Here is a 23,619-nt window from a genome sequence, read left to right on the forward strand (position 1 = left end):
CAACACCATCCGCCCGCTCGTGCGCCGAACGCGTGCAAATAGGAAGAGACAACACAGTGTAGCTGCGTTATGACACATTTATTTTCCATTTGTCGTTTCGGGAACGAATATCTCCTGCATATATTCAGAGATCGCTTTTTACTCCGGGCGATCTTCAGACAATTACAACGCCAACAGCATGCGCATTGCACAATGCGCATGCTAGTAAACCGGAGGATTCAGATCCTCTTTCAAAGAAAAACGAAGATTTACACCCTGTTCGGCGATTTTTGTAACCCAAGAGGATCTTGTCACCATGGAAAAATTCATGTTCTGTGCATACGGCAAGGGTCATTTTCTTGCGCGAACATAGACACAGTGGTGACTTACTTTTCTTGCGAGAAGGGTAGGCGACTCGATGGCCATGGGAGAGGAAACGTGACCGCTGCTCATCATATCGTTAACGGCGAAGGCAGCAAGCACAGGAGAGGCAACAGAGCAGAGCACGCAGGCCACCTTTTTTGCCACCCCAAACCGCCTCGTCCTCCGCCCGCCCCACAAACCCCAAACCCCAGTCAGTGCGGCCGCGAGTACGTACGCTCTCGGCTCTCTCCTCCCTCCCACCCGCTGCCTGCCGCCGCTCGCTCTCTCGCCCACCGCGCGCGCACGCCCATCTCGTGCGCGCCCCACCTAACCCGGCGACCCCCGCAGGAGCACGCCGCCGTCCGCCCGCGCCCGCCGCCGCCGCCGGCATTGCAAGGTGCGCGCGCGAGCCGATCGTCCTCCCCTCTCCTCCTCTCCCCGGCCGGTCCCGCCCGCCGCGCTCCCCCTCCCTCTCGCCCGCTGCTCACGCCCCCTCCCTCGTCCCTGCAGGTGCGTGAACCGCGGGCGCGGCCCGTCTCCCTCCGCTCGGCCGCCTCCTTGGTTCCGGCTCCAGCGCACGGAGAAGCGGCGGCTGAAGCGGCTCGTCGGCTCCACGGCGGCGGCGGCCAGCGCTCGGGCGGCCCTGCTCCCGCGTCTCCACATCTGGCATCGTCGCGGTATGAACCTACCATGCCGCTGCATGCGCGTGGTCTTTATTTGTTCTCGTCATCTCGGATTAATCGCAGCAACGGCATGGGTTTCAGTAGTCCGATTGCTGTTAAATATCGTTGTAGTAGAAGGCCCAATTTGTTTGCCGATTTGTTCGGGAATTCTTTTCTTCAGTTGCTCGCCAGTAGTACTCTGTTTGCGAATTGTGTGCAACTTTGTGTGGAACCATCTGCCATTTCTTCGATTTTCCTCTCCTGGCAAAGAGAGGGATTCCTCCTTGTCCTCCTCAAAATCCCCGTCGCGCCTCGGTTTTTTTCCTCATTGTACCAAAACGAAGCCTCGAGCAAGTAGTTTGCTGCGGCGGGGATCTCTAATCTGGGGTTGCAACTTCACGGGGGTGGAGGAGGATTACTGCAGCTTCTCCGTCACGGGTCTTCCTAATTATGATAGCTTTGTTCTTGAACAATTATTCCATATGCAAAGCTGTACTCACTGCAGAGCATTTTCCTTCCTTTTTGGATGTTTTTTCGCGGAGCTTTTCCCTGTTCCTGTCCTGTTCGTCTCCCAGAATCTTACTACTGTATTGGTATTTTTTTCCTCAAAATTTTTACGGAGCTTTTCTCAGTGTTCTCGTTTTCAATTCGGTTTGTTTTGCTCACTTTTTTTTGATGAAAAAAGTGTTTGGTAATTTCTGTTCCTGCAAATTCCGCGCCCGGTTTCGCCGTCGTGGCGTCAGTTCAATTGAAACCCAACCCCTTCGTGCTGTCTCGGGCTACGCACGTACTTACTCTTTTGCAGCGGCCGTAGACTCCCTGCCGGCCCACGGTTGGCCGCACTTTTGTTTTGTGCGCACACTTGAATGCAGTAGAACTACATTTAATATGCTGCTAATCGTACTTGGCTGGACAGCCCCGTAAACAAATCGTCTCCCAAAATGATGGCCCAAATCACTGGAGAAAACATTCTTGTACAAGTACTACTAGTCTGTTTCTTCATATTTTGGCTTAGATTAGTTGTAAGCGTGGTACAGTATGGATTTGGCATCTTTACCCTGCAAACAAGAAAAAGATCTGACATCTTTAGGCAGAAATGCTGGTAGTGGCAGTAACCCCTTTTGCAATCACCCCCATCAAGTTTGTATTATTGTCACCCATTGCCTCACTGAATCGGGTCCGGTCCAATCGCTGTTCTGGCTCCCAGGTTTAAAGAACCAGGATCAGAGAGCCCGGTCAGAGGCTTCAGAGATTCGTGTGATGGGGAGGGGGCATGATTTGACGTGGTTGTTCATTTAATCCGCAGCGGTGGAGGTGTATGCAGCACGATTCTTCTGTGCTCAGCTTGCGTATGTGTCGTCACCTGCTGAATCTCGTGGGGAAGGGGATGTGTGTGGGAGTAGTCTTTCTTGTGCCCTGCGGTCCGTCGCTTTTCCTTTCCTCCCTGCCTGCATTTATGATGCTGCATGCTTGGTTTTGTGCCATCTCATCTGATGTAAAGCTGCACCCCCACCATGCAGCATTACTATACCGCCCTTTCTCGTTATAGGAAAACAGTGGAGTGGCTTGTGAATTTTGTGTTGGATGGATGTTTCATGGGCATTAGGGAGGGGTTTAACTTGTGCTGCTGTTTGTTTTCTCCTTTGAGTTTCCTGGGTTTGTTATGGTAGTGTGTTGCTCCTTTTGGAGACTAGGGTAACTAATCACCACCGGGGTTTCCCCGGGTCTCTTTGCTAGATGGTAGGGGGAAGTGCTAAGTGAGAGTATTTGTAACTTGTGGTTCTTCCGTTGTGTTGTGCGATGTTGACTGAACTATAATGGGCTTGCTTGTTTACTCATTCTTGTGTATTGAGCTGAGCATTACTATTTACTTACATGAAGCTGACTGCTGTTTCTTCTTTTTCTTCAGGAGTTCAGGGTGTATTTCTGAGGGGAGCGTATTACATCTGATTGAGTTTAGCTTTTCGTCTGCTGTATCTCTGTTGTAACTAATAGCAGCAAAGAAAGAGCGTCATATGATTGAGAAGGTAGTCAGTGTAAATCCCTGCTTGAGCTCTATGTTTGTACAACTTTTGATTGCTCATTTACATCGAAGTGTGATTAAAATCTATTAAGTTCTATAATGAACAAGCCATTTGTTTTGAAGCCTTGAACATACAGTCTGGTTCAGATAAATAAAAACCTGATTATTACTTCGATTATTGTTTCCTCATAAGCTAAAGGAAAATTTGAATTTCCTTTTGTGCCACATCACATAGAACATCTCGTTTTTTTCAGCACTGACATAGTGAACATGACGAACTTTTGACGTATTCTTTTGAAAGCTGCTGACATGTTTATCTCTTATGCAGATTGAACGCTACACAAGTCCAAAGAACATAACAGCAATGGGATCTCGAAGCATCTGCCTTCTCATTCTTCTTGTGATCTTCATCCCCAGCTCTGTCATGTCTGAATCAAGTGATATAAAAACTTTATTCACTCTGAGGCACTCAATTGCTGAAGAAAAAGGTTTCCTTCGCAGCTGGTTTGATTCAGAAACTCCCCCATGCAGCTGGCTAGGTATAACCTGTTCGGGGCGTAGCGTTGTGGCCATAGACTTGTCCTCCATGCCACTCTACGTCCGGTTTCCTTCATGCATTGGGGCATTCGAGTCGCTTGTTCTGCTGAACTTAAGTGGGTGTGGGTTTACTGGTGAGCTTCCAGACACCCTGGGGAATTTGCAGCGTCTTCAGTACCTAGAACTGAATGATAACCAGCTTACTGGGAACCTGCCTGCCTCATTATATACCTTGAAGATGCTGAAAGAAATGGTGCTTGACAACAACTTATTACATGGACAACTCAGCCCTGCAATTGCTCAGTTGCAGCATCTCACCAAGCTGTCCATATCCGGGAATTCCATCTCCGGTGGCATTCCTACAGAGTTGGGCAGTCTGCAGAACCTAGAGTTTCTGGACCTTCACATGAACAGCCTAAATGAATCTATACCAGCAGCTTTTCGTAATCTGTCTCAGCTGTTGCATCTTGATCTAAGCCAGAATAACCTCAGTGGATTAATATTTTCTGGAATCAGCTCATTGGTGAACCTTATGTCACTTGATCTGTCCTCAAACAATTTTGTGGGGCCAATACCTAGGGAGATTGGTCAACTGGAAAACCTTCAACTGCTGATTTTGGGCCAAAATGCGTTCAGCGCGAGCATTCCAGAAGACATTGGTAATCTGAAGCGGCTTCAAGTACTTCTGCTCCCTGAATGCAAACTCACAGGCACCATCCCTTGGTCAATCAGCGGTCTTGTAAGCCTGGAGGAATTTGACATATCAGAGAACCACTTAGATGCTGAACTCCCAACATCAATCGGTCTGCTTGGCAATCTGACACAGCTGATTGCGAAGAATGCAGGGCTCAGGGGGAGCATACCGAAAGAACTAAGTAACTGCAAGAAGATTACTCTCATAAATCTGTCATTTAATGCCTTCATTGGCTCCATCCCTGAAGAACTTGCAGAACTGGAAACTGTTATCTCTTTTTCTGTGGAAGGGAACAAACTATCAGGCAATATTCCAGATTGGATAAGGAACTGGGCAAATGCAAGATCTATATCGCTGGGTCAAAACTTGTTCAGTGGACCTTTGCCATTGCTGCCATTGCAGCATCTGCTCAGTTTCTCTGCAGAAACCAACCGTCTCTCAGGTTCTGTCCCTGCTGAGATGTGTCAAAACAACTCCCTGCAAACACTCATACTGCATGATAACAATCTGACTGGAAGTATCGAGGAAACTTTTAAAGGATGCACAAACCTCACCGAGCTGAACTTGCTAGGTAACCATCTTCATGGAGAGATACCAGGGTACCTGGCTGAGCTGCCTTTAGTTAGTCTGGAATTGTCCCTTAACAATTTCACAGGAATGCTGCCTGACAGGTTGTGGGAGTCATCAACTCTTTTGCAGATCTCTCTCAGCAATAATCAGATTACCGGCCAGATCCCAGATAGCATTGGTAGGCTGTCCAGCTTGCAGAGGTTGCAGATTGACAATAACTATTTGGAAGGACCCATTCCAGAGTCTGTTGGCTATCTACGAAATCTGACTATTCTGTCTCTGCATGGCAATGGGTTATCTGGGAACATTCCAATAGAACTCTTCAACTGCCGAAACCTTGCTACACTGGACCTGAGCTCTAATAATCTGACCGGGCACATCCCGAGGGCCATATCGAACCTGACATTGCTCAATAGCTTGATTTTGTCTTATAACCAGCTCTCTGGTGCTATTCCTGCTGAGATCTGTGTGGGGTTTGAAAATGAGGTTCACCCTGACTCGGAGTTTGTGCAGCATAACGGCCTTCTTGATCTGTCATACAACCGGTTGACTGGTCAGATTCCGGCAGCAATAAAGAAGTGTTCTATGCTGATGGTGCTAAACCTGCAAGGCAACTTGCTAAATGGCACCATTCCCTCAGAGCTTGGTGAGCTGACAAATCTTACAAGCATTAATCTGTCTTCTAATGGATTAGTTGGACCAATGCTTCCTTGGTCTGCACCATTGGTACAACTTCAAGGCCTTATTCTATCAAACAACCACCTAAATGGCACCATTCCTGTTGAGATAGGCCAAGTTCTTCCCAAAATTTCAATGCTAGACTTGTCCGGTAATGTACTTACCGGAAGTCTACCCCAGTCTTTGCTGTGCAACAAATATCTGAACCGCCTGGATGTCAGTAACAACAATCTCTCTGGGAAAATTTTATTCTTTTGTCCCATGGACGGAGAATCCTCAAGCTCATTGCTTTTCTTCAATTCAAGCAGTAACCATTTCTCAGGGACCCTAGATGAGTCTATCTCAAACTTCACACAACTGTCTTCTCTTGATATCCACAACAATAGCCTCACTGGAAGCTTACCATCAGCACTCTCTGATCTCAGCTTTTTGAACTATCTTGACCTCTCAAGCAATGATTTCTATGGTGTCATCCCTTGTGGTATTTGCAATATATTTGGCCTCACATTTGCCAACTTCTCTGGTAACCACATCGACATGTTCAGCTCATCTGATTGTGCAGCAGGAGGTGTTTGTTCTACTATTGGCACTGGTCGTAGGGTGGCTCATCCATCTCATCGAGTTCGAAGATTAGGGATCATTTGTATCCTTTCACTTGCTGTCATCATTGTGTTGGTACTTCTGGTGTTTTATCTGAGACACAAACTATCAAGGAACAGTTCATTGGTTATTGTGCCTGCTGGTAAGGCCAAGGCTACCGTTGAGCCAACCTCAAGTGATGAGCTCCTAGGAAGGAAGTCAAGGGAACCTCTGAGTATCAATCTCGCAACTTTTCAGCATTCACTGTTGCGGGTCACTACCGATGATATACTGAAAGCCACAAAGAATTTCAGTAAAGAACACATCATAGGTGATGGTGGCTTTGGCACTGTCTATAGGGCGGCACTCCCTGAAGGCCGGAGAGTCGCGATCAAGAGGCTTCATGGTGGCCATCAGTTCCAGGGTGACCGTGAATTCCTAGCTGAGATGGAGACCATTGGAAAGGTGAAGCATCCAAACCTTGTTCCCCTGCTTGGTTACTGTGTTTGCGGCGACGAGCGGTTCCTGATCTACGAGTACATGGAGAATGGGAGCCTTGAGATATGGCTGAGGAACCGTGCAGATGCGGTTGAAGCACTTGGATGGCCAGACCGTCTCAAGATCTGCCTTGGTTCTGCCCATGGACTTGCTTTCCTTCATGAAGGATTTGTGCCTCATATCATCCACCGGGACATGAAATCAAGCAACATCCTGCTGGACGTGAACTTCGAGCCGAGGGTCTCTGACTTTGGCCTCGCAAGGATAATCAGCGCGTGCGAGACTCACGTCAGCACCGACATCGCCGGTACATTTGGATACATCCCCCCGGAGTACGGCCAGACAATGAAGTCCAGCACGAAAGGCGACGTGTACAGCTTCGGCGTCGTCATGCTGGAGCTTCTTACAGGACGGCCACCTACAGGGCAAGAAGACTTGGAAGGTGGTGGGAACCTTGTCGGCTGGGTACGATGGGTGATCGCTCGCGGGACAAGGAACGAGCTGTTTGATCCTTGCCTGCCGGTCTCAGGCGTGTGGCGGGAGCAGATGGTGCGCGTGCTCGGCATCGCCCTGGACTGCACGGCCGACGAGCCGTGGAAGCGGCCAAGCATGGTGGACGTGGTGAAGGGCCTCAAGACGACCCAGGCAATGGAGTGCGGGCCTCTGGTGGTGACGGTGTCCAGGGGCTCGTAGTGCTGGCCTCGTAGCACTGTTCTTGACAGTGATGTGATGATGTAATAATGTAGGCTGATGGTAGGCAACTTGTAGTTGTAGTTTTTATCTTTGTCAAAAAGAAAGGTAACTTGTTGTTGTGTTGAGTAACCTCGCTGGAGGTTGTAATGAGATAAACCAGTGTTGCTCATGTTCAGGCTGTAGTTGGGACAAATGCTGTTGTATCTTGATTCATGTACTGTCTTTGTCAGTTACTCATGGCAGCATGAGTGTTTCACAAGCTCTGCAGATGGTTGTGTTGAAAGTTGACTTGTCCATTCTTTTGTTTATGCATTTCAAAGAACTGGTAGTTCTAAGCTCATGTTTTTTTGTCTGTTCTGCCAGATCCAGAGCTTTATAATCTCACCTCATTCGCTGGTTTGCTGCTGCTTATGCTTTAACTGATTTTTTTCTTCTGTGTAATAGTGCACCATAGAACTCCCAGTAGTCTGGTACTGGTTATGCTCATCTGTTTGCGAGAATATGCTCTTCTGCTCTTCACTTTCTTTCAGGGTCATGTGGCCAATCCATACTGACAGTTGTACTAGTATCTATTGCCAGGCCAGCAGAATCTTGAGAAATGGGGAGAAATGACGCGACGCAGGAATGAGCAGTTCAGCTTAGTGCCTGCTTACAAAGAAACCTGCACATGTGTGGTTCAGCCGGGTAACACTTTCATCTCTGGCTTGATCCCTGGAACGGAGAAGCACTCCCAACATAAATTCCCTCAGCTTCATTCGTTCGCCATCTCTGGTACGGTCACCATCAAGGAGTTTGCCAGTTGCCTGAATTGGGCCCATAATTTTCATCTACCGCTGTCGACACAAGCTCATGAGCAATTCCTCCCGCTAGTTGACCTCATCCCTGCTCTGAACCCCCTAGGCAAAGATAACTGGATTTGTTTGGGACAGAAAAATAGATACTCTTCGATGAAGATGTACAAGTATTTGTTGGGCAATCAGGCAGAGCACGTCTTTTTAAAAAAGCATCTGGAACAGCTCCAGCAGGGTCAAGCGTAAAATCTTCTTCTGGCTGATAGCACATGGCAGAGTTAACACCAGGAACATGTTAACACGAAGGGGTATGCATATTGATGATATTCACTGCCCAAACTGCAACGAGCAGGCTGACGAAACTCTTCTGCAGCTCGTGAAGAATCACAGCCATCGCTACCCCAGCAAATCACAGCTTGGTACCCGGCCTTTAACACACATGATGATGAAACAAAGTACTAGTATTATTCTTTGTCTCTTGATTTGGTTATTAACCTGATTATTACAAACACTATATAGAATTGGACAAACAAACACTAATGACATGCTATAAGATGGACAAGGTCGAATTTTAACAGTTTATAACATATAAATAAGATATAGGTGCACGTATGGCATATTTTACTTTGCATGATCATGCATAGAATGTATGAAGTCTCTACACTGGAAGGAGATAGTGAACATTAAATCTGTCAGAAGTATTTCCTTCCCAACTTGCCATGCTTAGTATCCTGTATTTCTGTATAGCCTAGTTCACCCTCGATCAATTGACGGCTAGGATTTGATTCGCCAATCTTAAAGTTTCCCCTTAGTGATTTTGTTCCTAAGAGACAACTTCTGCTTCCGTATCCACTCCTTTGGAACCTTGTGCTTCCGATTATCACACACTGGATTATTATATTGTTTTATGTCCTCCAGATTCACCGCTGCTTCCATGACACATCTGGCATAGCTAACAAAATTTTCTTCTGCTTTAAACCTACCATAGATTCTGAGCTCAGCCAGACTGTGGTGTTTGAAATTAGATGCAGATGGTTCCCACTCAAGTCCTTTGTCCTTCTCCTCGCTGTACGCATGCCTCTTCCTCCGCTTCCCCAATATCATTTCACACCAATGATTCCGCACCTGCATTCGATCAGGTAAAGAATTCCTAACTGGTCACAAAAAGTTTAACTTCTAAATGAAACAATACGCTTTGCAATTCCAATACGAGGTGGAACAAAAAAAAAGAGAATTAAAGAATCGGTACAAAGAGGTTACCATGATGCCCAGTTCCTTCAGGGCAGGTGCACCTTGGAGTATGAACATTGTCCAGGTGAGATCGCATTCTTCAGAAATGTTAATCAAATTCACAAGCCTTAGTTTGTGGAACACCGGTAACAATTATCTTCGACCTTCTGGTTTGACCCAAATCTGCCACGAAAGAGGGATAATACAGAATTCTGTTAACCAAAAATAATGATTACAACCTCTGCACGACACACATCACGCTGACAACACTGTGGACTTTCACTTGCCTTTTCGCATTTGAAGTCCAAATGCAGGTTGCTTATGGCGGTATTACCAAGAAACCCACCTGACCGCGACGCCCAGGCCCATGGACGACGGCCCGCACCAACCCCCACGCGCGTAGGGGCAAGAAGTCCCACCGCTGCCTGCGCCGGCTGGGCTTCGCCCGGTCGCGCCCTGTGGCGGCGGCGGGGGAGAAGTCTGGCGGCTAGGGTTTCCTCTCCGGCACCTGCGGGAGTGTCGTGGGAGGGGAGAGGGGAGAGCTCTGGCATGTGTTATACCATATGCACCTACATTCCTGAACTAACTTAGGACAGCACATTCCCAACCTTAGGTGATAATATTTTATCTGAAAGTAAGTATCTCTGAAACATCAAATATGCACCGTTTATGTATGTTTCATCGATCCTAAATTTAGTGAGTTTCAATATTCGCACCTTGTCAACTTTTCAAAACTTCAGCACTAACCAGGAAAACAAATTGAAGGTGCCCTTCTACTGTCTGTTGTGATGTACAATGGTGTTCAGTTCGCTGATCCATTTCAGGATACCCAAGAAAATCATCGATAAAGGCAGTATCCGCAGTTTGCCAACTAAATCCCTGTCCTCCGGAGAAAGATGAAATGTTCTATTCTCTTTTGCTATCATAGCCAAAACAACCCTTTCGCTTTAATCTTCACTGATCATGACAAGGCAATTTCATGATCAGAGGGTTTCACCAGAAACCGCACAAAACCTGAAGTTTTCTGTATCCTTCAATTGATGTTTTCCTTATCCTTCAATGTAACATTCTGGAGAGGGCTAACAGGTTTAATCAGGGATGAGGCCCACCATTTGGCTTGTGCCGGTGCTCTGCGGTTGCGTGTTCTAATCCCAGTTGATTGGGATGTGCACTAATCTTTCTCTCTCTCTCTCCTTTTCTAGTGTGTGTTGTATCTTGCCCTCCTGGGTTGTACTATCCTTTCTACCTTTTCAATACATCGAGACACAAGCCTTTTGCATTTTCTCTGAAGCAAAACATTCTGGAGAGGGTACATATACATCACAATGAGATACGTTCATGAAAAAAATGTTGGATCTATTGCATGTTTACCTTTGCTCAGTCCAGATCAAGCAAGCATTTTTCTTTTTGCAAATTATCCTGCTTATTGATGCCAACCTAGCACATTAAGGTAGAATTGATGAATACAAATGTTATTGAGAGATCAATACAGAATTTAGTTCACAAAGTGTACCTGGTACATGATTCACCTGAACAAAGGGTGCTCTTTTATGTCCAGCAAAATGCAAATCATCAACATAATCATTTCAACCAGCAATCCAGTATTACTAAAGGTGATGCAAATCAATGAGCAGCTCCCTTCAATACATGAATGGACAATGGAACATCACCAATAGTCACCACATGAGCATGTTCCCTTGTCAAAATGATGAAAGCGATTGATGTCTCTCACAATAATTTCTTGTTTGACTATTTTGGATATCACCTTAAATATGGCATGGCAATCCAAGCAGGAGCGCAAATTCTTCATTATCCGAATTGGATGTCCAGGCGGTGTCATCACAAGCCCATATGCTAAAGCCAATCTCTCACTATGCACCCACAGCATGCGAGCCTTTTGTTCCTCATCTACGTCATGCAACACTACGTTAGTATCAGGAACATAACCTGTCCTATGGGTTTTCAGGTTTAGCCATTCTAGCATAGCATGTATCACTCGCATATCTGGATGGTCTTCCAACCCTACTGAAAAGGCATGAACTTCACCCTTCATCTCAACCCAACTAAGACCAGTCTCCTTCCTTACACCTATATTCCTCATTGATTTCCTCAAAAGAGCAACTTCATCCAAATTTCCAGCTGCAGAATACATGTTTGATAGCAAGACATAAGTTGTCTCGTCTTGTGGTTCAATCTCAAGCACCTTCTCTGCAGAAAATCTCCCCAGATCCACATTTTTATGCACTATACAGGAGCTAAGCAATGCACGCCAAACCATAGCAGATGGTGCTTTAGGGATATCTCCAATAAAGTTCAGAGCATCATGCAGACGGCCAGCACGTCCTAGAAGTCTAACAATGCAAGTGTAATGCTCCATGGATGGCTTGATGCCATGATCAAGCTTCATAGAATTAAACAGAGAGAGTCCTTGGCTCACTAAACCCGTGCTACCATAGACAGACAGGAGAGCAACAAAAGTGATATCGTTAGCTTGAATACCATTTTTGTTCATCCTGTCAAAAAGTTCTCGGGCCTGTGCAGCATGTCCATGAACAGCATATCCTGAGATTATGGCATTCCATGAAATTAAATCATGTTCTTTCTGAGTTTCAAATATCTTGCGAGCATCCCTGATGCATCCACACTTTGCATATGAGTCAATAAGTGAATTGCTTACAATGGTGTCACTGTTGAATGTGGATTTCTCAACCAAACAGTGAACCTGGCCAACATGATTGATGGATGCTGTGCTTGCGCAAGCCCGGAGCACGCTTGAGTATGTAACTTGAGTTGAAGGTGCTGTAGCAGCACGCATTTCACGGAATACAGTCAAAGCATCTTCTCCAAAACCAGACTGGCTGTAACCAACAATAATTGTGTTCCAGCTCACCTCGTTGGCATCCCGCAATGATGAGAAGATCTTGAGTGAGCTTTCCATGTCGCTGCACTTGGCATAGAGATCCATTAGTGCATTTCCAACAAATAACTCAGACTCATGACCAATCTTTATAGCATTGCTATGAATTTGCTCGCCTAGGTCCAAGAGGGGCATATTAGCACAAGCTTGCAGAACACTTGATAGACTAAATTCATTAGGCACCACAGAAGACCGCATCATTTTGATGAACAGCTCGAAGGCCTGCTCGTTCTGATTGCTCTGTGCGTACAGGGATATCATAAAACTCCAAAGTATCACATCACCATGGGGAACCATCTCGAAAGCCAAGCGGGCATCCTCAATACCCCCGCATTTGGCATACATATCAAGCAGCGCACCACAAACGCGAGGCTCAGCATCATAAAGCGTTTTTACTGAACAGGCATGGATACCTTTGCCTAGCGCAACCGACGACAAGCACACGGCAGCCCTGAGCACACTGGTCAGTGCAAAGGGGTTGATCTTAGAAACCGCCACCCTCATCTCCCGGAAAACCTGAAGCGCGTCTTCCGGGCGGTTATTCTCAGAATAGCAAGAAACCATAGCAGTCCAAGCAACGGCATCCTTACCCACGATCCGATCAAACAGGCGCCTTGCATCACCGACAACCCCGCACATGGAGTAGGCGTCGATCAGCGCAGACCCGACAAAGGCGTTCCGGTCATGGCCCAGCTTGCACGCGCAAGCGTGCACGCCCCAGGCGAGCCCCAGAGCGTCCATGGCAACAACCAGCTTCAGCACCGAGGTGAGCACGAACTGGTTAGCTTCCGGAACAGCGCCGTCGCCGGCTCAAACTCCCCCCGCAGCGCGTGGGCCTGGAGGAGCGTGACGAAAGACACCATGTTCCGCTCCGGCAGCCCGTCGAACACCCTGCGCGCGCCGGCGAAGGGCCCGAGCTTGGCGTACAGGTTGATCAGGACGTTGGCGCAGAAGAGGTCGAGGCCGCCGCCCCGCACGACGTGGCCGTGCACGGCGCGGCCGCCGCGGGCGTCGCCGCGCGCGACGCAGCCCTGCAGCAGCCTGGCGCACGCGTGCGCGTCGACCCCGGGTCCGCGCCCGGGTTCGGGGAGGGCGAGCGAGGTGAGCTCGTCGTCGAGCCACTGCAGCGCCGCGTTGGCCGCGAGGGCGCGGCGGGGCGGGCGCGTGTGGTGAGAGACGGCCGGGAGGAGGCGGCAGCTCGCACGCCGGATCATCGGCCGTGGCGGGACTGGCGGGCGGCAGCGGCAGCGCACCGACAGGATTTTTTGGTCTCAGTTTTTTTTGGGCCCCCGTCTACAGAATTAGGGCCGCGGAAGTGGATGCAGCCCACGCGAGGCTGGTGCTGGAGACCGGCTAGGCGAATGGCAACAAACCCGCTGATGTTTAGTCCCACCTCGGCTATCTCAGCGAGTTCGACCCAGCTTATAAACCCGGCCGCGACAGCCAGACCTGTCCCTTCGGGGACATCCGATAAAATTGGAACGATACAGAGAAGATTAGCATGGCCCCTGCGCAAGGATGACACGCACAAATCGAGAAATGGTCCAAATTTTTTTGAGGTTTCGCGCGCAGGTCACTTTTCTTCTCGCATATATGCCCCTGGTACCTTACTTCCACGCCCTCGCTTCTTTGTGAACGCTTACAGGTAGGTCCTTACTTCTATTTGTAGCAGCCCTATTGGTGCTGGAGCTCCACTTACGAACTGGCCCTCCAACTTTCCTTTTAACACATATATACAGTCCTCTTGGCAATCCTGTTAGACGTTGGGCATAACTGTGGTGAAATTCTGTGAAACAACTTTGCAGCTCCCTTATGCAGCTTATTGTCGGTTTCCTGTAACTTTTTTTAAAACACTATACTAGACTTTTTTACGAGCAACGATTGAGAAATAAAAATACCCTAACACCATTTTTGATATACAACGAGACATATTTTCGGATCATTTTTTGCGGCTAACATACACCCGTGTATATTGACGATCCATGTTATTTCGTTCGATTAAGAGCATATTTGAAGAAGAAGAAATGTGCCATTGTTGACTACAAACTGATACTCCAGCACAATTTCCTCATGTAATTGTACCAGTTAAATGTACAGAGGGCGCGAACTTGCATTTTACTAGATAACGTCACAAAGACAATTTTTTTGATAGATGCACGAATAACCACCAAAAGAGGAGATTACCAGCCAAAAGAGGTTCGTGACGCTGTGTAACCAGCCGGCATTCTTGAGATATAGTTTCCTTTGTTTGCACTGCGGCTTCTCCCAAAGACTTGCTATGCTAAGGAAGCGGCTGCGATGAAACTTAGTTGTTTACGTCAAAAATGAATGTTAAGCAGTTGTTTGGCAACATAGTTGTGGAAACAACTGCAAAGTTGGCGAGAAGCCGGAAATGCCCCAAAGAACGCCCACATCCACCTCCCACCAATGCGCCCTCCCCTGTTCCTCCTGCGCAACCCGCACCTCGGTCAACTCCGCCTCACACTTCATCGGCGCCAAGTGCGTTGCCCCTACCAAAAGTTGGTTCCTAAAGCCCAAACAAACAAGACCAAAGATGCATGTGTTAAGAGTTTATACATGCACTCCAATCTGATGAATCCTGATCTTGTAAAACTCTCGCATACTCTGCACATATAAATACAATGACGTGGCCTCCCCTGAAAGGTAAAGACGCTTACCCACCTTCCTTCTCAATTCACAGAGTGCTCAAAAGGTCTTCTGAAAATTCTATGAATCAAAGAGCGAGATGTCTATGTACTTGCGGGAGAAAACAAAAATCATCCTAAATTGAGCAGAAGAACTAACCAAATATGAACATATAGCACGAAGAAATTACTAGGACCCGATGCTGGAAAGGACAAGATCCAGATTCTCATCTCGAACCAAAATCCACAGCGTCTCTTTACGGCCATTCATGCTCCCTCTTCGATCCCGCCACTAGAACAACGCGAAAGAGCCAGCGGCGAGGTGTCCCTGTGGATCCCGGGCTTCTTGCTCGAGCTGGACGGCGCGCTGATTTGACTGCCTGAGGACTGCTGAGCCGACGATCCCGACCCTGACATGTAGCTGCTGCTGAAGCTCCTGACCTGCCATTCCGGGACGTAGCTAGGCCTCATGGTACTGTCCACGTCGGTCACCTCGTTGTCTTCCGTGAGCATGGACACGACCTTGGACATCGGTGGGCGTCGCTGAGGCAGGCCCATGGTGCAAAGAAGAGCAACATTGATGAGTCGCGCAGCTTCTTCCTCGTCGAATTCAATGAGTTTACTATCCAGCAGTTCAAGTGTCCGTTGGCTCTCGTGCAGATACCAGGCCTGCAAGTTGTGGTGAGCTTAATTTCCTTGGTATGCTGAATAAAATGAAGTTGATGGTTTATTTTGAGGTCAGGATAAGTATGTGAAAGCTTACACATCCAAGAAGATACTTCTCATCTTCCTCGAGACTGTCATCGAAGTTCCGGCGTCCAGCGAGGATCTCCAGTGCCACGACCCCGAATGCGAAAACGTCGGCCTTCTCTGTCAGGTGTCCCATCATGGCGTACTCGGGTGCAAGATAACCACTAACATCAGAGAACACCGTGAGCGTCGGATCGACTCTCTGTTATGAATCAAGGTGCATGAAACGATTAAGACGGACAGCAAATGTTCTTACAGCGTGCCAGCGACTCCGGTGTTGAGATGCGTCATGCTGTCCTTGTAATGCCTAGCCAGCCCGAAGTCAGAGATCTTAGGGTTGAGATCAGCATCGAGCAAGACATTGCTGGCTTTGATGTCCCTGTGGACTATCCGCATGCTGGACTCCTCATGGAGGTATGCGAGACCTCTTGCAATGCCTATGCATATCTCGAAGCGCGTTCTCCAATCTAGGTTCAAGTCTGTCTTGCCTGTGTTTTCACCAAAGATTTAGACACTTGGAAGGATACTTTTGATGGTGATGATTTAACAACAGACATTTCAGGTGGACGATGAGAATGAGAGTTACCAAAAATTGCTTGATCGAGGCTCCCTTGTTCCAGATACTCATAGACCAAAAGTGGTGTCTTACTGTCGATGCAACAACCGTGCAGCTTCACGAGGTTTCGATGCTGCACCGCAGATATGGTTGCAGTTTCTGTCATGAACTCTTTTTTCCCTTGATGAGATGTAGAAGACAGCTGCTTTACAGCTACAATCCTCCCATCAAGTAGCTTACCCTGTACAAAAAAGATACAACTCATGATTTCGGCGTGAAACAAGTACAATATGTTCAGTACATTGTGTATAGCAACGATCTACAATGAAATTTAGAGCTGCTTAATCTTGTTGGAAATGTAACCAACCTTGTAAACAGGTCCATATCCCCCTCTTCCGAGAATGTTGCTATCACTAAAACTGTCAGTAGCAGACTTCATTTCACCGTAACTGAAGATGTTAGGCCTTCCAACTATACTGAACAGCTCTGTAAAATGAAGCACGTGTCAATTTATCCCCATGATTAACACTCCAATTTTAGTGGTTTGTGTTACCTTCCATTTCCACCTCTAGCCTTCTTCTTTTCTGCCTCCAAACAATGGCCCCAGCGAGTGCTAGAAATCCTAAAATCGCAACACAGACTACAACTCCAACAACCAAACCTGTTCTACTGCTAGTGCTGTTTCTCTGTGAACCAGGATCCCCTTCACCGTTGCTATCTACAGTAGGAGTAAGATAATAGAAAGTGGACTGTTGTCATATGATTTATGTAACTAATTGATAGCACAAGTAACAGTACCATAAGAAGATACGCTTAATGCTGATATCGATGGCCCATAGAACCCTTGTTCAGGAATGCAACAAGTGCCCTTTCCAGCCCAAAAGAGATGAATATCAATGACATTATTCGTTACTTCAACAGTGTACTGTCTTTGAACAGCAGTATAAGATTTTCCATTTGTTTGCTTCTTTATATCGAAATCTGTTTCTTTAAGATCTCCCTGCACCAGGGAAGCAAGCAAAATATATTAAAATCCACAGAGAAAATTGGAATATTCTGGAATCGGTTTAGTGCATAAAACAAATGAGAATCATTGCAAAATATTATCATTTGCTTATATATTCAAGAATGAGCCACCTGGATATATATATTGAAAATCCTCTTTCCCACGCTTTTCCATGTCTGGTCATCTGGGAAAAAAATCTCTGCAAATTGAAGTACAACGCTGTACATGCCATTCTTGAGCCCAATGCCGAAGTATCTCAATGAAGAGGGTGACATTCTGGCTGTCTGAAATAGTTCAGAATCAAGTGTGTTGGTAAACCGGCGAGAAGTGTATATTATATAACTCCCATTAGCCGAGTCCATGAATCTCCCGATGTTGCTAACGCCCCATCTCGTTGAGTTCGTAACATAGTATGATGCAACTGGAAGACTAGCATCATCAGGTTCGTAAATGGAGTTGTCTGAGCCTCTGATGGGTCTCGAACCACCAGAGTCTACCGCAAAGGAAGACTCTACAGATTAGGAGAAATAAATAAGTGATACAGATTTTAGTGAAACTGCTAAGGATTGAGAGATAAGGACTCACGATGTGGAGAACCAATAAAACATGGAGTATCTCGCTGAAGACAATTTAGTCCTGAAGGCAAAATACTAGGAACAAAACAGACCGTTCAATCACATGGTGAATAAAGTGTTCTGTAGATATGATGGGCAACTAAATGAAGCAATAGAAAAAAAAACCTGTTGTTCGAGTTATCTATCCCAAAGTTGTTCCACACCAAATTCCTAAAAGAAATGCCATTCAGACAGTTAGGTCACAAACTGTCATGTTCATGAAAGTTTGTGGTTCACATTCCAGATTGAAAATGCAACAGGCATGCGTTGATTTGTGTGCCTTCTAAATGGGAATTTGAAGAGAAAAACCTACACTTGTAAATTATTCATGTTGACCCAGGAAGGGTATCTTCCTGAGAGCCTATTGTATGACAAGTCACTGCAAAGATAGATGGCACACATGTTGATCAAAAGGAAGAAGAAAAAAAGAAGACCAGGACACATCCAATCTTTCAAGTTGGACATATTTGCGGACATACATGCTGTCAGTATGAAACAGAAAAAAAAATGAAGGAAGGAAACAGCTCACATAGTAGTAAGTGAAGGGCTAATCAAATCTGGTAAGCTCCCAGAGAGGTTATTGCTCCCAAGAAATCTGATTCATATGAAGTTTAGTTTGGGAAAAATGGAAATAATATTTTAAATAGGACTGTCGAAAACATTAGATTCTATACATATATCCTTACAGGAAAACGAGGTTATTCAGGTTCAGAAGGGTTGGAGAAACTTTGCCTGTGATGCTGTTAAAACTCAAGTCCCTGATTCAACCAGAACGTACAAAGACCTTTTAAAACAAACATACATTACTCTAAGCTATACAGTAGATGTTCTAAAAAAAACTACAGAGTAGATTCCAAACAGTTCCTCGGTAATGTTAAACTCGTAAGTTTTGTCCAAAATTGCTTACAGATAATTGAGGTTAACAAATTTTGAGAAGTCCACTGAAGCAAGATTGTCAGATATCCTGGAGTTTCTCAGAACTCTGTAGGAAGAGAATAAAGAGGTTTAGGATTTTCTCAGATATGCTTAGATATACAAAGTTGTGAAGTGCAAACTAATAAAAAGTTGTTAAATAACAAACTATGTCACCATACAGAGTACTCAGCGATGTCATGTTAGCCACAAAAGCCAATGAAGACACCTCTCCCGTTAAATCACCTATTCGCCTTTACAATATAAAAGTTAGTGAAGAACAAGCCCGATTTTTGCACTAAGTGCACAATAGCTGTCACCAAATCTGAAGTAGGAAGGACATACAAATTTGCCAAGTTGATAAGGTTAGAAAAACCCGGTGGAATGGGACCGTCAAAGTTATTTCCATGGAGTCTCCTGCATTGATACGTACATCTAAGTAGCAGAGAAAAGAATCAACTCCTTCACAATTTTCAAAAGCGGACTCTAAAATGTGATAAATAGGAAGTAGAATGATCTTTTTTTTTAAAAAAAAAAACAGTACTTCAATCCTATCATGAACATTGAAAACATATGTGGATCATTTCTTGGCCCGGTTTCATCATTTTCATCTACAAATTCTTCATGTGATGTCTTACAGATCCGTCAAATTGGATAAGCTTCCAATATAATCAGGTATCTTCCCAGTAAACTCGTTATCTGATGCCCATCTGAACAGATAAGAACGAAGTTAATACGCTGACTGTGCCTTAATGACTTTATAACAGATAGAAAGTATGATAAGAGAATTTACAGGACTTTCAGGTTCTTAAGTTTGGAAAAGGTAGATGGCAGCTCTCCACTTAAACCACAACTATCGATATACCTGAAATTGATAGAGTGAAATGGTTATGCTGAGTTTTGGTACATAGGTCTTACAAGGAAAAACAGGTTAAGCAGAACCAAGACATACAGTTGCTCAAGATTGCTCAAGTTTTCTACTACTTCAGGGAGTGGACCGACAAACTTATTTGTGCTAATGGCCCTGAAACATAAGGAAATGTGGTTCAGAAAATAAAAATATGACACAGTTGGTGCTTCCTTTACAGAGCCTATATTTTTTTATTTTTCACGCTAACTTCCAGAAGCAACAAGATTCTGAGCATCATCACAAATAAAATGAAGCAATGGATCGAAGTGACTGCAATATTTTTGTGTTGGGTTTGAATTTCCAAAATAACAAGAGATGTATTCTCTTACATCGCAACGAGATTCTCAAGGTTACCCAGCTCCCTCGGTAGAACTCCAGTTAATGCATTGGTTCCCAAAGTTCTTGCAAATTTGAAAAGAAAACAGGGCAAGTTATGCACTACACGAGATATCATGTAGTAGTACTACCATTTACATTTAAATGCTTCAGAGAAACACAAACTGTAATTCTTACAGATACTGCAACCGAGTCAACTTTCCAAGAAATGCTGGTAAAGATCCAGTTAAGTAATTCTGCGCTAAATTCCTGAAAGTGTGTCAGATAACCAATGTAAAACTAATCTTTCCAAACTTGCATCTGCAGAAACTCTTATTGGCTGGCAGGCATCAGCATTTAATTCGCATAGGCCTTGGAAATTGAAAGCAACTAAAACTACCACGCTGCCAAATGATATGTAACATAAATGTTATCGCATGGACTAGCCTGGTAATATGTAACATAAAATACTCCCTCTGTTCCAAAATAGATGACCCAACTTTGTACTAACTTTGTACTAAAGTTAGTGCAAAGTTGAGTCATATATATATATATATATATATATATATATATATATATATATATATATATATATGTCGATTGAAAATAACATGTAAATGGAGGAAAGGACATCTGAAAAGCAAACACATCAATAAAAGTGACATCTACTAAAAGTGGCAGAACTAAGCAACAACGAAATTGTATGTATAAAACATGAATACTCTGTTGGCACCATTCTAACCTATAGCTGTATGACCCTGAGCACATAGTTCATGAAAGCAATACTCTACTTTCTCTCCCGCTCGCAAATGGCATGAAGCAGACACTAACTAGGGGAACCGCAGATTATGATTATGAGCTTGTGTAACAATTTAAGTGGACATCCATTAACTTTGAAGCATCATGGTGAAAATAGTTCATACAGGTTTGTCAGGTAAGTTAGATTTTGCAGTTCCGCAGGAATCTGACCAACCACATCTAGTGCATATACTTTCCTGCACGGACAAATGGAAGAACAATAAGTAATAGGCTAACATTGTGAAAGCATCGACTAGGATTAAGGATGTGAACATGCAACTACTCATAGCAAACAAGAATTGTGTGGTGAGTTCATAAGCATCCAGAGTTCCAGACACATTGGATCATATCCCATTTTTCAGTAAGTTTTTCAAAGAAATTAATATAGATCATAAAGAATTTCTAATGTGCACTTGTCTTATATTGATTGCTAGAAAAATCTTGAACATTTCTTGTTGATGGTAGCCACTTCAACATATATTCCAACAATGAAGTAAGCCTCCATATAAGTGCCACTGATAGGTGGTTTCAGAATCTTTTTGGCTTGCTATTTTTAGACAAGGAACTGCATTCGTCCGATACAAGTCGTCAGCTTACAGCACAGCAGTAGTGCCGTCAGTAGTGCCGTCAGTGAGGTCCGGTCTACAAAATGCCAGCTCTAACTGACTAACTGTACTTACTATCGCTAATTACAACTTCAAGCTGAAATATAACATTTGTTTGTAGCAAACTTTCAACCGGCAAACCGAGTGTTGTTACCTGCAAGGACCAACCCGTTGCCCAGAGCGAACATGCACTCACGAATGGCACTAATGTTTCCTGGGATCGAAAGGAGAAACTTACAGCTGGGTTATGTGGCAGACGGTGCTGACGTTGTAGGAGCAGACGCACTTAATGCCCAGTTTGAGTTTGTTGTCTGAATCAATGTCGGTGTCGTCGACCGCGGCACCGCTGCAAGGCTCGCCGCTGATGTTCCACGCCGTGGACGCCCGCAGGCCCCACCGCGAGAACATGGCGTTCAGCGCGGCCACTGCGCTTGTATGCAAGAGGAGTAGTACATCTGAAGTCGATTCGAGCACGTTAAAGAGTGGAATGAAATGCTCTGCGTGTGCCACGCACCTTCGGACGGATCTGTCTGCGCCTGCCGCTGAGCCCGAGCAGAGAGCGCGAGCAGCAGCACGAGGCCGCTCAAGCAAAAAGACGGCGAAACCAGCAGCTCGTGGCGTCGCCTCATCGTTCCCCTCCCTCCTCTCGCCGCCTGACTGAGGTCGATGGTGAAGGATGCCTACTGGTACTCTCCAAGGGGCGCATTGACCAGGCCATGCCTATCATTTGGTCATCGTTGGCGGCTACTTGGCAGTTTGTACTAGTACTAGTATAATTCACCCCAGAGCTGGTGGGCGAGGCGCATGTCGGCGGCAGTGCGCGTCGGACGGACGGCCCCGGTTGGTGGCTACGAGCTACCTGCAGCGGAGATCTGCCACTCGTATGCATAATTGCATATTCAACTCCGCTAGCTCGAATCTAGATCTTGACGACCCAATTTCGGTAGGTAAGGTATGGTGATGATGCGAGAGGATGGGATCGTACAGGGCGGCAGACGCGCAGGACGCCGGGGTGCGCAGCTGGAGCGACAGGGGACGTCACCGCATAGGACGACGAGATGTTGTGCCGCTGGTCGGAAGGCCGCCGCCGGCCGCCATGGGCAATCTTTTCTCCGCTCATCTTCCTGAGCCACGACAACCCAGCATTCTACGCTCGGCCCAAAAAACGGCGCGGCCTTTTTTTACTAGCTGAGCGTAGAGTTGCACGGCATCGACTAGTTAACCGGCTGAATCGTTTTCCTCCTGTCCCTGGCGCTCGAACCTAGCTGCCGCCAGGAGACCAATCTTCCAGCGCCGTCCTCCGGCGGCTCCCCTCCGCCGGCGACCTCGGTCGTCAGTGGTGAGGGGGGCCGCCGGATCCACGCGTGTGGATCGTTTTTACTCTCTCGTAGTTTAGATTTTTAGGCTTTTCATCGTCTTCGTTTCGGCGGCAACGATGACAGCGCTGAATAAAGATTCTTCGGATCCTTTCTTGACAAGGCCATCGGTCCTATGGTTGGGGATGGATTTGGAAACCAGTCTGTTCAAGCAAGGATGGTGTGGCGGCGGCGGCATCCTCGTGGTGGACATGTGTCCTCGGGCTCCGCCGTTGCGACGGCGTTTGCTCCAGCGTCGACGCGGAGCTTGGGAGGTAGTCCAGGAGCGGATGCAGATTGTGGTCTGCATCGACGACATCTGGAAGACGGAACATGTGCTGGGTTCGTGGTTCGTGGATGGCAGGTATGGTTTTCTTCTGCGACGTCTTAGTCGCGATGGGGTGCCAGATCTGGAGTTCGATGGCGTGTCCGGGGTGTTGCCCCGGTCTGATTCGTTCAACGGTAAGGGATTCACTTTTGGTGAGCCACCTTGGAGGTCCGCAAAGCTGCATATCAGCGATGGAGCCGCATCGAGCTCGGGTGAGGAGGTGATCCATCATTCTTTTCTTCGGTGGCTGCTGTCGTGGTGCCGGAGGCAGGTGATGGGCGTTGGTGTCAAGCTCAGAGATGTTCTGCTAGCTTTTCAGTTTTGTCATGTCGGTCCTTACGTGACTTGTACTTTAATCTTTATGATATGAATGAAACACGTATTACCATGCAAAAAAAAAGAGTTGCACAGCATCCGATGCGAGTCGACCACGGGGAGAAATACTATTTTTTTTAGTCCAAACATACATGCTTTATTAAAAAAAACTATAACGTTAATGGGAATACAACTTAAATTTGGGGGATTTATGAGCCGCACATTGCGTCCTAAGAGCATCTTCAACAGCCGCGCGATATAAGCGCCACGCTGGAAAAATTCTGCTTTTCGCGCGC

The 23,619-nt window shown here is 46.2% G+C and overlaps 2 protein-coding genes, 1 non-coding gene and 1 pseudogene across 4 annotated transcripts; 2 read left to right on the forward strand and 2 right to left on the reverse strand.

The window, feature by feature from the left end:
• Positions 1-917: 917 nt before the first annotated feature.
• Positions 918-7,542, forward strand: LOC119278119 (leucine-rich repeat receptor protein kinase MSP1-like). The gene is made up of 3 exons (XM_037559477.1): positions 918-1,019; positions 2,914-3,031; positions 3,356-7,542. The coding sequence occupies exons 2-3, from the start codon at positions 3,020-3,022 to the stop codon at positions 7,274-7,276; spliced, it is 3,933 nt and encodes a 1,310-aa protein (XP_037415374.1). The 5' UTR covers positions 918-1,019; positions 2,914-3,019; the 3' UTR covers positions 7,277-7,542.
• Positions 7,543-8,552: 1,010 nt separating this feature from the next.
• LOC119279864 lies at positions 8,553-13,428 on the reverse strand (annotated as a pseudogene).
• A 237-nt stretch (positions 13,429-13,665) lies between these two features.
• LOC119282881 lies at positions 13,666-13,768 on the forward strand. The gene has a single exon (XR_005138914.1). It is a non-coding gene; the product is annotated as a U6 spliceosomal RNA (small nuclear RNA).
• Positions 13,769-14,804: 1,036 nt separating this feature from the next.
• LOC119278120 (probable LRR receptor-like serine/threonine-protein kinase At1g56130) lies at positions 14,805-22,435 on the reverse strand. 2 transcript variants are annotated; one of them, XM_037559478.1, is made up of 24 exons: positions 21,840-22,435; positions 21,564-21,750; positions 20,846-20,917; positions 20,121-20,192; positions 19,937-20,008; positions 19,650-19,721; positions 19,491-19,562; positions 19,336-19,407; positions 19,043-19,114; positions 18,880-18,951; positions 18,693-18,767; positions 18,472-18,543; positions 18,315-18,380; positions 18,099-18,164; positions 17,912-17,956; positions 17,757-17,821; positions 17,303-17,682; positions 16,964-17,165; positions 16,719-16,883; positions 16,533-16,651; positions 16,196-16,406; positions 15,866-16,097; positions 15,623-15,773; positions 14,805-15,528 (listed from the first exon to the last, which is right to left on the reverse strand). In XM_037559478.1, exons 1-24 carry the CDS (start codon positions 21,952-21,954, stop codon positions 15,127-15,129), a joined length of 3,129 nt encoding a protein of 1,042 aa, XP_037415375.1. In that variant the 5' UTR covers positions 21,955-22,435; the 3' UTR covers positions 14,805-15,126. The 2 variants fall into 2 exon arrangements, with proteins under 2 accessions (XP_037415375.1, XP_037415376.1); XM_037559479.1 differs by lacking the exon at positions 20,846-20,917.
• Between the last annotated feature and the right edge of the window lie 1,184 nt (positions 22,436-23,619).

This window comes from Triticum dicoccoides, chromosome 3B, assembly GCF_002162155.2.
Source record: "Triticum dicoccoides isolate Atlit2015 ecotype Zavitan chromosome 3B, WEW_v2.0, whole genome shotgun sequence".
NCBI lineage: Eukaryota > Viridiplantae > Streptophyta > Magnoliopsida > Poales > Poaceae > Triticum > Triticum dicoccoides.

Coding starts and splice junctions, on each gene's coding strand:
- LOC119278120 (XM_037559478.1), bottom strand. CDS start 21,954: ATGAGGCGACGCCACGAGCTGCTGGTTTCGCCGTCTTTTTGCTTGAGC. Junction 20,009..20,120: donor TTGACTCGGTTGCAGTATCT/GTAAGAATTACA, acceptor CAAATTTGCAAG/AACTTTGGGAACCAATGCAT. Junction 15,529..15,622: donor AGAAGTATCTTCTTGGATGT/GTAAGCTTTCAC, acceptor CACAACTTGCAG/GCCTGGTATCTGCACGAGAG.